The following is a 12,902-nucleotide window of genomic DNA, read 5'->3' as shown; positions in this document are numbered from 1 at the left end:
AAGCACTATAACCTGCATTCCTCCTCTCTCAGAAAACCCTCTTGGGATCCACAGCTTAGACTTTTTTTTTTTAATCAATGTTGTTATTTACCGGTTGGGATAAACAAATCTTTGACAATTCTACTGAGGGTCTACAGATTCTAACAAAATACATGGTAAGCTTCAGAAAGCAAACTTTTCAAACCAATCTTATAAGTAAATAAGCTTATATCCAACACTGCCAGACAATGGGAGGAAGAGTCTTGAAAGCAGATTATTCTCACTTGCACAGCTTACAAAAGGGAGGTCTGAATTTATGACTTAGCCCAGATTTGAAATTGTCGATGATTAAGACTGGCACCATACTGAATTAAAGAGTGCCCAGTTAAAAATATGTGAGACAAATTCTTTAGTGTCCTAGCTTATTTAATATACTATTGTTAACGTAATTCCATAGTATTGATTGTTGTCATTATTCTGTAGGGCGGTCACGTCCAGCTCTTTGTGAGCCTGTGGACTGCAGCACACCAGGCTTCCCTATCTTTCACAATCTCTCGGAGATGGACTAATAGATTGTTAGAACTGATGCAGTCTTCCATTTTCATAAAAGAACATTATCTTTCTGGCTTGTGAATGAACTTTTACTTGTTCTTATTGGGAAACAAAAGTCTATTCTTTTGACTCTTTTTTTTTAAAAACTCTAAAGTATATCAGAACAATACTCAAGTTCACCAAAGAGCACTTGGGAGTCTGCTATGCTTTTAAGCATAATTTGTTATCTGAATAAACATAAACTACAAAGAAATCATTATGGCCATCATGGCAGGAACAAAAATCCCATCGTCTCTATGAACAGTTTTGCAATTCAAGTCCATGTGGAAATGATAATTTTCCTTCCTGAAGAGAAATAAAGAAATGACACTCATTATGATTCAGACCTTGTAAGTACAGAAATGTGGAAGTGTGGAATTGATAATACTATGAACATGTGTATTGTAAACGTATCACTGCCGAGTTGGCCTAGAATTTTTCCTCTCAGCTCATCTTACAAGGACCTGAAGTCTCCTGGAATGACAGCTGCATCTGCTTTAGGAATAACTATCGGTGTCTTTTATTCTTTTTCCACAGACAAGTTTCCTGTATGTGCAGTGTGTGAGACCAGGGAAGATGGACAGTAAAAAATCTTCAGATTTCACAACATTCACAGTGGGCTCATGGAGGAAGGAAGATGCTCTTACTTACAGGGATGGGGAATCTGGGGAACTCGCCGGACAAAGGAGATACGTAAGAAGAAGAGGAAGAAGGCGCACAGAGAAGGAAGAACCGTACTCCAACACTTGCTGCAGGAAGACCAACCCCGGTGTGCTGTTGTGTGTGCTGAGTGTGAGCCTTGGGCCTTGGGGGTCTGCTCTGTGCTCTGTCTGCTGTCATCCCAGAAGTATGCACGTTCTGAAAACATACTGCCTACAGGCTTGTGCTATGTCGGGGGGGTGGTCATTTCTCATTCATGGATTTTCACCCAATTCTGAGAAAAATGAAAATAAGTCTCCCCTTCCAGGAGCATAAGGCAAGCGTGTGTGTTGGGTGGTAAGCCGGGCGCTCCGTGCCCATCTTTTTTGGGCTGGTCTCGTGTTTAAGGACTCAGCCTGTTGCTGCGGGAGAGAACGAGTGCTAGGTTATCTCCTTCCACCGTTTGCTCAGGAGTGCTGAGGACCACGGGCTTGGGCATCTGTGACTCGGTGGCAGGCTAGTGGCCAAGTAAAAGGAGAAGAGAATAGGCTGGGCAAGTGTTTGTTTTTAAAGGAGCCTCAAAGCACAAAGGAAAAGCTACTTGGACAGAGGATGGGAACACCTTGCTGACAAAACCAGTATGATAACATCCCTACACGTGAGAATCCTATGTGCATCTGAAAAGGAACTTCAGTTCATCAACATGTAACGTTTCCCTTCCAAGAGCAGTACCGTACCACACGCACGTGTGATGGAAGATGAGTGAAACTCTACCCTCGATGTGTTTGCATCTCGGGGGAAGGCTATGAGGCCAAGCTGAGTACTAGTTTTGAAGCAATCACCTTTCTTAAGGAGTTCGTAGAAGTACAAAAATGGTGCTGAGTTGACATACACACCAGAGAGCGGATGCTGATAAAGTATTTTTTAAAAAATAGCCCGTTCTCTTGTTGCACCTCTGTAATAGGTACTTTTGGGTTTGTGTTCTTCTGTCTGCCAGGCACTGAGCCACGTGACTTACATACGTGATTCCATTCAATTCTTTTTCACGCAGGAAACTGAGGCGTTACACTTGACTGAGGCACCACTGCCGGTGAGTGGCAGAGCCGGTACAGTACTGTGTGACATTCAAAGTCTGTCGTCTTACCTACTATTTACTTAGATCTGGGTTTGGCAAGCTCTCTCTGTTTAAGGAGCACAGAGTAAATATTTTGAGCTTGTGGGCCACTTGAGCTCTATCACAACCACTTAGTTCTGCTGCTGTAACATAAAAGCAGCCAGACGGCATATAAAGGAGTGGGTGTGGCTGTTTCAGTACAATTTTAGTTATAAAAAGAGGCAACGGGCCATAGTTGTTTAGTCATTCAGTCATGTCTGACTCTTTTGCGACCCCACCAGGCTTCTCTGTCCATGGGATTTCCCAGGTGAGAATACTGGAGTGGGTTGCCATTTCCTTCTCCAGGGGATCTTCCTGACCCAGGGATCAAAACTGAATCTCCTGCTTGGCAGGTGGATTCTTTACCACCAAGCCACCTAGGAAGCCCACAGTTAGCCACTCCTAATCTAGACTCGAGCATGTGTGGGGAGCTGAGTGTGGGTTCTGCAGGTAACTTCTTCCAAGGCAGTGGTTGTGACTCTTTCACCTGTTTGAGAGTGGCTGGTATGGATGCATTTTGTTACCAATCTCTCAGCAAGTAATATTTCTCGGAAGGGGCTGGGTATTGTGCTCAGTCATCCAGGATTTCAGTCTAGTTGAGGAGGCAAGATCTGTTATAAGAAGGAAGTAAATAATGCAAAGTACATATACAGGAGTCCCAAAGTGGGTGTTACAGGCAGGGTTTAAAAGATGGGTGTCTTCTCTCAGGATGATGGGGCTTCATGGGGCCCATGAAGCCCTCCGAAGAAAATATCTGTGTCAGGCATCATGCTGAAATGTCATACTTATGTTATCTATTCCAGTCAACAAAAGTTTGGTCCTAGAGCCCAAAGCAACTAACTTACTCAATCAAGGTTTACAAATACGAAGTATCAGAACTGGGATTTGAAGCTGATAGATCGACTTCAGACCATGGGCTCTTGACCACAAAATTCTGTTTTCTCTCCAGAGAGAGGGAGAGGCAGACTGTAAGGAAATGAAAGGGAACTCAAGAGGGAACGAGAATGGTTGATACACAGGCAAAACTAGGGGATGGTTCCCTCCTCTGATATAAAAGAAAGCTTCTTATATATTTTGAAGTAAGTGTAACTTTCATCACTGTTGGGAAGTGAAACATTTCAGGTCATTGAAAGACAGGACAAACAATGATTCATACTCCATCAGTTACCAATACGCAGGCTTCTGAGGCACTGAGGGAGTATGGGAATGTGTCAGCTCTGGCCCTGGCCTCAGGAGGTGGGATATTTCCTTGGCTAACGCACTGCCTCAAGAGTGCAGACTTACCATCGTATTCCGGGAAGTAGTCAACTAGGTGGGAATACATAATTTTCTCCTCTAGAAGATCTTTCTTGTTTAAGAACAGAATAACTGAGGAGTTCTGGAACCAGGGATACGTGATAATTGTTCTAAAGAGTGCTTTGCTTTCCTCCATCCGGTTCTGAAAAAAAAAATCATCAGAAAAACAAGGCGTGAATTACATGATCACTCAGTCTGGGAACTGTTTGCTTTGTAAGTCCACCCATCTTTGGTATGCATTCAATTTCTGTGGCCTTGGGCTGAGCTTCCATGGCATCAGGGTTTACATGCAAAAGGCTCAGCAGCTCTTTTCATTAGGCAAACTCTCAGGCTGACAAGCAGAAGAGAATAATAATAATAAACATCCACTGGTACAACTTTTAAGGTAGAAAAAGAATCATCAAAGCCCAGAGAATCAAGTTGTCCCTGGTGCACTGTCACGAATGCCCACCAAGAATTATTCATTCGTGGCCAAATACTTAGGATCTGTACCAAAAACTAAGCACCAGGCTTCATTTTGCATTTCTTAAGCTATATGGACTAGGGACTTCACAATTAGTTCTATTACATAACAGTCAAAACAAAGTTACTTTATTCTTTGCCCAAAGTGCATCAATATTTTTTAAAGTATTACTTTTTACTATACAAATAACACATGGAAAAATATTTTTAGATCACACATTTCCTATTTATCAGAACACACTGTCTCCTTAAGTTTCACTAATTTTCATACATAACTGTGGACCTATACATAGTAATTAGTTGGAGATATAAATGTAATATTGCTCACCACCTTCAGTGTTTTCAACTGAAGCTATCTATCAAGTCAGCCTAGGTAACAGAAAACCTCAATGAATTCTTAAGGAATTAGTCAGCCTGCTCTTACAAATGAAGATGTTTCCAGGGTACTTCTGACTTGGGTGATCACTCACCAGCCAAAAGCTAGACAGCCTCCTTGCTTAGCCCACATCTATTCACCAGCTCTTCCTTCTATAGACACACTTGCTTCTAAATCATTCCCGTCCTCGGGTCACAGACTGAGGTGGCAGATTTGGAGAATCCTCCTTGGGCCTGCTTTTTCTCAGACAGCAGAGAACAATCTCCATCCCCGTCTTGGTTCTATGTGTTATGACCAAGTCTGGGGCAATGGAAAAGCCTGCTGAGGATTGAGCCCACGTCTACTGCCAACAGGTGGCTCAATGGTTTAAGCCAGAGGATCCTATTCAAGAAGTGGGTTTGATCCCTGGGTCAGGAAGATCCCTTGGAAAAGGAAATGGCAACCCACTCCAGTATTCTTGCCTAAAGAATCCCATGGACAGAGGAGCCTGGCAGGCTACAGTCCATAGGGCACAAAGAATCAGACATGACTTGGCAACTAAACAAATAATCCTATTCTCCTGGTACCTGGGGTGACTCAGGGCTGGGCTCTGAATCCAGGTTCCTGTCACTTGGACTATTGCTTCGCTTGTTTTTTGGTTACCAGTGTAGCCAAGCTGCTCAACCAGTCCAGTTAAACTCCAGGATTTTTGCCAAGAGCTTTGGAACAGAGAACCAGCTTTCATGAAAAAAGTGGAAGATGCAGCGTGTAGCCTTGAGCTTCCAGCAACCATTTTGAAACAGGAAGAAAAAGAAACTAGATTTTAACTTCTTGGTCAAACCATGCCAAAACCTGGTGATGCTTCTGCATTTTGTAGTAACATCAACCAATTGAGTACTCTTTAGTTTTTAAGCTAGTTTGAACTGTAATTTTTCTGGATCTTATTATATATAAAATACTTCTCAGAGAAAAACAATATATCATTTATATGCAGAATCCCCCCCAAAAATGATGCAAATGAACTTCTTTACAGAACAGAAACAGACTCGAAGACTTTGAAGAAGAATGCTATTTATAACTGAATCACTTTGCTGTACATCTGAAGCTAACACAACATTGTTAACTCTGGTTCAATATAAAATTAAAAAAAATTTAATGCTTCTGATTGATATAGCTGGATCCACTTCATTCTCAAATTTCTAAAAGGAAGTGAATGAAAGATGTTTGAAGGCTGACCTTGAAGACTAAGGGTTCAAAGCTGTTAACACATTCTGCTCAGCCTTTGCCTTCCTGATGCAGAACGTGCCCTGAGTTTCACAGTTCAGCCTGATAGAGGCCAACTACACTCTTCTGCATTCCCCTATGATTGCTGTTCCAGACAAAGTTCTGGGAAGTTGAGCTCACCAAGAAATTTCCTATATCCTGAATATGTCTTGCTCTTTTCTTCTATAAAGTGTTCCAATTCAAATCAAGTTGAAAAGGTCTCCTGTTCAAAAGGAGACCTTTACCAAACCTGATAAAGTCCACCACCAATCGAAATTGCGCAGAATGCTGTGGGTTCCTGGTCATGGAAGCCTTCCTCTATCCCCCATTTCTTGTTTGTAGGAAACAGGCTTCAGCCTCCATGACCTTCCCTGAGTTTCAAAGGGCAGGTTCAAACAGCTGCTAATCAGGGAAGTGAGGGATGCAGCCTTGGGACAGGGTCCTGGTTCCGCCTCAGGGGACACATAACAATACCTCTGAGTTTGTCTGCAGAACTAAAACCCCCAACAAATGAAAGATATTAACTACTAGATGAAACATGCTTCATTCCAGAGAACAGGTCACAGTTGGGATAAACCCCAGAATCATAGAAGCTTATCAGGAGACCACCTGAGGCCAGATGAAAGGAGTGCAGGTCCTGCACACACCCTGATCCTCACCAGCAATCCCACCCTGAACACTGCTATAAAACTCCTCACCAAGTCCCCCTGGGTTGGGACATTCTGTTCTGAGGGCATGGGTCCCCTGTGTCCCCCTTTGCCTGGAAAAGCAATAAAGATATTCTTTTCTGTTTCATTCAAAACTGTCTCTGAGATTCGATTCGGCTCTGGTGCACAGAGGCCAAGTTTGCGGCATCACAATCTCTTTACATTTACACCTGTGCCTACTATTAGATAATTACCATTATCTAATCTACCATTAGTAATTAAATATGGAGGGATGGGTTCCTTCAAGGGACAGTGTTTATTTCACAGCACATATTTATCTTTAATATAAATAAGATGCACAGCCTTGAAAAACAGTATTTTTACAATCTATGTGCCTTTTATGGATTGTCATCACCAGCAACAAAATTTTAAGCCTGGAAACAATATTCACTAAGAAATGATCTCTTGTAGCCTAAGATTTTACAGGTTGAAAATTTCATGACTGCAGGAAAGCAAAGGCACTAATAAGCACTGAAAGAATTAAAGGATCTAAAGATGGTTGGTTAGATAGTGACATCCCTGATGGAAGAATTAACTTTTTTTTCTTACTTACAGTTACAGCAATTCCAGAAAACCATACTGTGGCCTTCAGAGAAGTCATGTCTAAAGAGCGGGTATGTACACCTTGGCCTCAACCAGGTAGCCTCCATCTGAAAGACTTATCACTGTGATTAGCACACTCCAGAAGGGGTATGATGGGGACCCCAGGGGAGGGTCCTACTGGGATCTTTCTTAGGTTGAAGTCTAAGAGTAAGTGGTTAGACCCTGGGTAGAGACAAGAAAGGGGAGAGGAGTGGTCCTGACTTTGAGTTCATGCACAAGGAGGCACCTGAGGTCTCTCTGATTAAGTTTCAAGCCAGGACTGGATCTCCCGAGCTCCAGATGGGGTCTACTGGAAGGAGGCCTCACACTCGGACACAGCGAGGACAGTGGACTGTGCCCAGCCCTGGGTCCTAGAGACGTCTTGTGGTGGTGGCTGTGTCTCTGTGCCCAGGGCTGCTGCACCCAGGGCCATGGTGGAGGTGAGCCTGCTGACTGGCCTGGTCCCATTAAAGCCTTGCCAGTGTCTGCAGTCTGGGGTTGTTCTAGGCTGTTTTCCCACTTGGCAAATGCTGTGTGGCCTTGGCAGGAGCTTCTCACTCAGGGGAAAGCTAAAGAGCAGCAAAGTGGGTGGCTGATCAGCAGCATTAGCACCCATATACCTCCAACCAGATCTACCAAACTCAATCTCAGGGACTTGCCTGGTGATTCAGTGGTTAAGACTCCATGCCTCCAATGCAGTGGGCATGGGTTCAATCCCTGGTCAGGGAACTAAGATCTCGGATGCTGTGCAGCACTGCCAAAAAACAAAACAAAAAAACCCCCTCAACCTTCGGAGGTGAGCCCTAGGAATTTACATTTTAGCAGGCCCTCCATGGGATTCTGATGTAGGCTTAAATTTGGGAAGCACTGTGATGGAGGTGGGCTTCTCCAAATTAGCATGTGTTATGAATCACTTGGGGACACGGGCTGTGACTCAGCTTAGGGTGGGACCCAGGAGCCTGCATTTCTAACAAGCTTGGCGGTGAGGCTGATGCTGCTGACACACAGCATGCACTTGGAGGTGGAAGGTTCAGAGAGCTTGCTGAGCTTTAGGGACCACAGCGAGAAACATGATGCTCTGTCCTATTTTCATGATAAGAAGTGCCACTCGCACATTCAGCCCAGTGCCTGAGTTGTGTGATGAAAATCTAACCGTGCTGGCTTCCTGCTTTTTGTCTCTCCCAAGAAACATGATGCTCTGTCAACCTTATGGCAGAAAGTGAAGAACAAAAGAGCCTCTTGATGAAAGTGGAAAAGGAGAGTGAAAAAGTTGGCTTAAAGCTCAACATTCAGAAAACTAAGATCATGGCATCCGGTCCCATCACTTCATGGCAAATAGATGGGGAAACAGTGGAAACAGTGTCAGAATTTATTTTGTTGGGCTCCAAAATCACTGCAGATGGTGACTGCAGCCATGAAATTAAAAGACGCTTACTCCTTGGAAGGAAAGTTATGACCAACATACACAGCATGTTAAAAAGCAGAGACATTACTTTGTCAACAAAGGTCTGTCTAGTCAAGGCTATGGTTTTTCCAGTGGTCATGTATGGATGCGAGAGTTGGACTGTGAAGAAAGTTGAGTGCTGAAGAATTGATGTTTTTGAACTGTGGTGTTGGAGAAGACTCTTGAGAGTCCCTTGGACTGCAAGGAGATCCAGTCAGTCCATCCTAAAGGAGATCAGTCCTGGGTGTTCATTGGAAGGACTGATGTTGAAGCTGAACCTCCAGTACTTTGGCTACCTGATGAGAAGAGCTGACTCATTGGAAAAGACCCTGATGCTGGGAAAGATTGAGGACAGGAGGAGATGGGAATGACAGAGGATGAGATGGTTGGATGGCATCACCGACTTGATGGACATGGGTTTGGGTGGACTCTGGGAGTTGGTGATGGACAGGGAGGCCTGGTGTGCTGCGGTTCATGGGGTGGCAAAGAGTCAGACACAACTGAGCGACTGAACTGAATTAAGATTCTTACTTTATGCCGGGTAAGTTGCTTTTCACTTCACAGTGAGAATTTCCAATACTTTTCACCCCCGGGAGAATGTTTACAAATCGATATACTCCTGATCAAAGCCCCCAGACTAAATCTTAAATGGGACTAACATCTGGTTTTCATGATGCCTCACAAGGTGGTGGACTGTGCAGAGAGAGAGGCAGGATCCACTTTGCTCAGTAAAAACTCAAGTCTGTGAGGGAACAGTGTGTCCCAGGAGACTGGTGTAACTTGCTTTTTAGTAATTCTCTAGGGCCTGGAGTTGCAAGTAAGAGAACAAAATAACAACATATGAGAGACACTGAATTTATTAGTCATACATGGAGGATCTGTTCACCTCTGAAGACAAGTTTAAAAGCAGTCTCAGGGAAGTGGTGCTAATCTTACGCTCCTCCTCTTGGGGTTGCTGCTGCTGCTGCTAAGTCACTTCAGTCATGTCCGACTCTGTGCGACCCCATAGACGGCAGCCCACCAGGCTCCGCCGTCCCTGGGATTCTCCAGGCAAGACCACTGGAGTGGGTTGCCATTTCCTTCTCCAATGCATGAAAGTGAAAAGCTAAAGTGAAGTTGCTCAGTCATGTCTGACTCTTTGCAACCCCATGGACTGCAGCCTCCCAGGCTCCTCCGTCCATGGGATTTTCCGGGCAAGAGTACTGGAGTGGGGTGCCATTGCCTTCTCCGCCTCTTGGGGTTAAAACCAGTCGATTCAAAGAGGATGTCAATTAAGGTTTTTACTCTCTTCCAAACACTAAGGCTCTTTATTAACCAGGTGGGACTGCCTATAATTGAGGCCCAAGGAGGTTTCTAACTTCTTGTTGACCCCATACACCACTTCTCCTGAACGGAAAGCAATGAAGGGTGGCCTGGTGAGAGTCAGAACAGGGAGCAGAGATCAATGGGCCGGCCTAGTCCCCACCCATAAGTCTGAGCAACCTCCGGGAGCTGGTGATGGACAGGGAAGCCTGGCGTGCTGCAGTCCATGGGGTTGCAAATAGTCAGACCCAACTGAGCGACTGAACTGACTGACTGAGTCCCCACCTTCTAGAGACATGGGAAAAGCAAAGGGTCACAGAGACCGAGGACAGTCTGCCAGAGAACGAGCACAGTGGGCTGAGTGGTCTCCACGCAGTCACCCTGCCTCAAGTAAACGTGGCCACAGAAATGTCAGTCTTGCCCAGACCACACTTGCTATGAACTGAACGTCTGTCACTCCGACATACATATGGTGAAATCCTTACCCCCAGTGTAAGTTTTCCAAAGCTAGGCCATCAGGAGGTAACTGGGATTAATGTCATTTTTGTTGTTGTTGTTGTTTTTCCCCATTTATTTTTATTAGTTGGAGGCTAATTACTTTACAATATTGTAGTGTTTTTTGCCATACATTGACATGAATCAGCCATGGATTTACATGTACTCCCCATCCTGATCCCCCCTCCTGCCTCCTTCCCCATCCCATCCCTCTGGGTCTTCCCAGTGCACCAGCCCTGAGCACTTGTCTCATGCAACCAACCTGGGCTGGTGATCTGTTTCACCCTTGAAAGTATACTTGTTTCAATGCTGTTCTCTTGAAACATCCCACCCTCGCCTTTTCCCACAGAGTCCCAAAGTCTGTTCTGTACATCTGTGTCTCTTTTTCTGTTTTGCATATAGGGTTATCATTACCATCTTTCTAAATTCCATATATATACGTTAGTATACTGTATTGGTCTTTATCTTTCTGGCTTACTTTACTCTGTATAATGGGCTCCAGTTTCATCCATCTCATTAGAACTGACTCAAATGAATTCTTTTTAATGGCTGAATAATATTCCATAGTGTGTATGTACCAGAGCTTCCTTATCCATTTGTCTGCTGATGGACATCTAGGTTGCTTCCATGTCCTGGCAATTGTAAACAGTGCTGCAATGAACACTGGGGTGCACGTGTCTCTTTCAGATCTGGTTTCCTCGGTGCGTATGCCCAGAAGTGGGATTGCTGGGTCATATGGCAGTTCTATTTCCAGTTTTTTAAGGAATCTCCACACTCTTCTCCATAGTGGCTGTACTAGTTTGCACTCCCACCAACAGTGTAAGAGGGTTCTAATGCTGTTTTTATAAGAGACCTCACAGAGAGTCCTCACACCTTCCGCTATGTGAGGACACAGCAAGAGGATGGCCATCTATGAACCAGGAGGAGGGGGCTCACCAGATGCTGAAACTGCCCAAGGCTTGATCCTCCCAGCCCCCAGGACTGTGAGAAATAAATGTCTGTCAATTATAAGCCACCTGGTCTATGGTGTTTTGTTACCTAAGCTGAAAGGGACTTAAGACAATACTGATCAGGTGAGTCACTCCTCTCAAGGCTGGAATCAGTGAAGAGGTGGAGTGCTAATCTCTATCTTGATCTCTGGCCTGGGAAGAGGAGAGGGTCCCTGCTCCCCACTGGGTAAATCACAAGCAGAATGATGGAGCCAAGATCATCAGAAAAGGACTGGTTCAGGCTATTGTTGAGGGGGGGGTCTCACACCTCTAATCCTTAACATCCCATATTGGTTCTCAAGATGCTCACACAAATCCAACAGCAAAAACACACAATTTCTGATTAAAACATGGGCAGAGGATCTGAACAGACATTTTTCAGAAGAAGACATACAGATGGCCAATAGTAACTACAGAAAAAGATGCTCAACGAGACTAATCATCAGGGAAATGCAAATCTAAATCACTATGATGTATCAGCTCACACCTATCAGAATGGTTAGCATCAAAAAGCCAAAAACAAAAACAAAAAAGTAGGCGTGAGGACTGGAGGAAAGGGAACCCTTGTGGACAGTTGGTAGGACTATTAAAGTGGTGCAGCTGCTATGGAAAACAGTAAGGAAGTTCCTCAAAAAATTAAAAACAGAACTATTATATGATCTAGCAATTCCACTTCTGGGTATTTATCTGAAGGATATAAAAACACTAATTTGAAAAGATATCTACACACCCATGTTCACTGCAATATTATTTACACTAGCTAAGACATGGAAGCAACCTGCGTCATCAATGGATGAATGGATCAAGAAAACTGACATATGTATAATATATATACATGTATATGTATAATTATGTATAATGTATATATATGCATATATAGCACATTTAATATATACACATGTCAGTTCTTTATAATGTGTATATGTATAATATATATAACACATGCATACATACATATACATGCAATGGAATATTAGCCATAAAAAGAAAACCACGCCATTTACAACAACATAGATGAACCTTGAGGGTATTATGCTAAGTGGAATAAATCAGACAGAGAAAGACATACCATATAATTTCATTTATGTTGATTCTTAAAAACAGGGGCTTCCCTGGTGGCTCAGGGATAAAGAATTCACCTGCCAATTCAGGGGACATGCACTGTCTAGGAAGATTCCACATACTGCCGAGCAACTAAGCCTGTGTTTCACAACTACTGAGCCTATGCTCTGCAACAGGAGAAGCCACAACAGTGAGACGCCTGAGCACTGCAACTAGACAGTAGCCCCCGCTTGCCACAACTAGAGAAGATCTGTGTGCAGCAACAAAGACCCAGCACAGCCGAAACTAACTAATGAACTTAAACAAAAAAAATAAAAACAAGTATAGATACAGAGAACAGATTGGTTCCCAGAGGTAGGGAGGCAGAAGATGGGTGAAACAGGTGAAGGTGGTTAAAAGGTACAAACTTCCAATTATAAAATAAGTAAGTCCTGGGGATGTAATATACAGCATGATGACTACAGTTAACAATACTGTATTATATATTTGTAAGTTGCTAAGGTCCGTCTGGTCAAGGCTATGGTTTTTCTAGTGGTCATGTAAGGATGTGAGAGTTGGACTGTGAAGAAAGCTAAAGGCCGAA

At 43.8% G+C, this 12,902-nt stretch overlaps 1 protein-coding gene across 2 annotated transcripts in view; it reads right to left on the bottom strand.

Moving 5' to 3' along the window:
* The window catches only part of LOC110145442 (guanine nucleotide-binding protein G(q) subunit alpha), a 303,045-nt gene that overhangs the window by 7,393 nt on the left and 282,750 nt on the right, over positions 1 to 12,902 (bottom strand). For both annotated transcript variants that reach the window (XM_070480317.1, XM_070480318.1), the window contains exon 6: positions 3,647 to 3,800. In XM_070480317.1, the coding sequence (XP_070336418.1) occupies positions 3,647 to 3,800 (154 nt within the window). The remainder of the gene's footprint in view (positions 1 to 3,646; positions 3,801 to 12,902) is intronic.

This window comes from Odocoileus virginianus, chromosome 18, assembly GCF_023699985.2.
Source record: "Odocoileus virginianus isolate 20LAN1187 ecotype Illinois chromosome 18, Ovbor_1.2, whole genome shotgun sequence".
In the NCBI taxonomy this organism is placed as follows: domain Eukaryota; kingdom Metazoa; phylum Chordata; class Mammalia; order Artiodactyla; family Cervidae; genus Odocoileus; species Odocoileus virginianus.
This window is presented reverse-complemented; position numbering and strand designations above follow the sequence as displayed.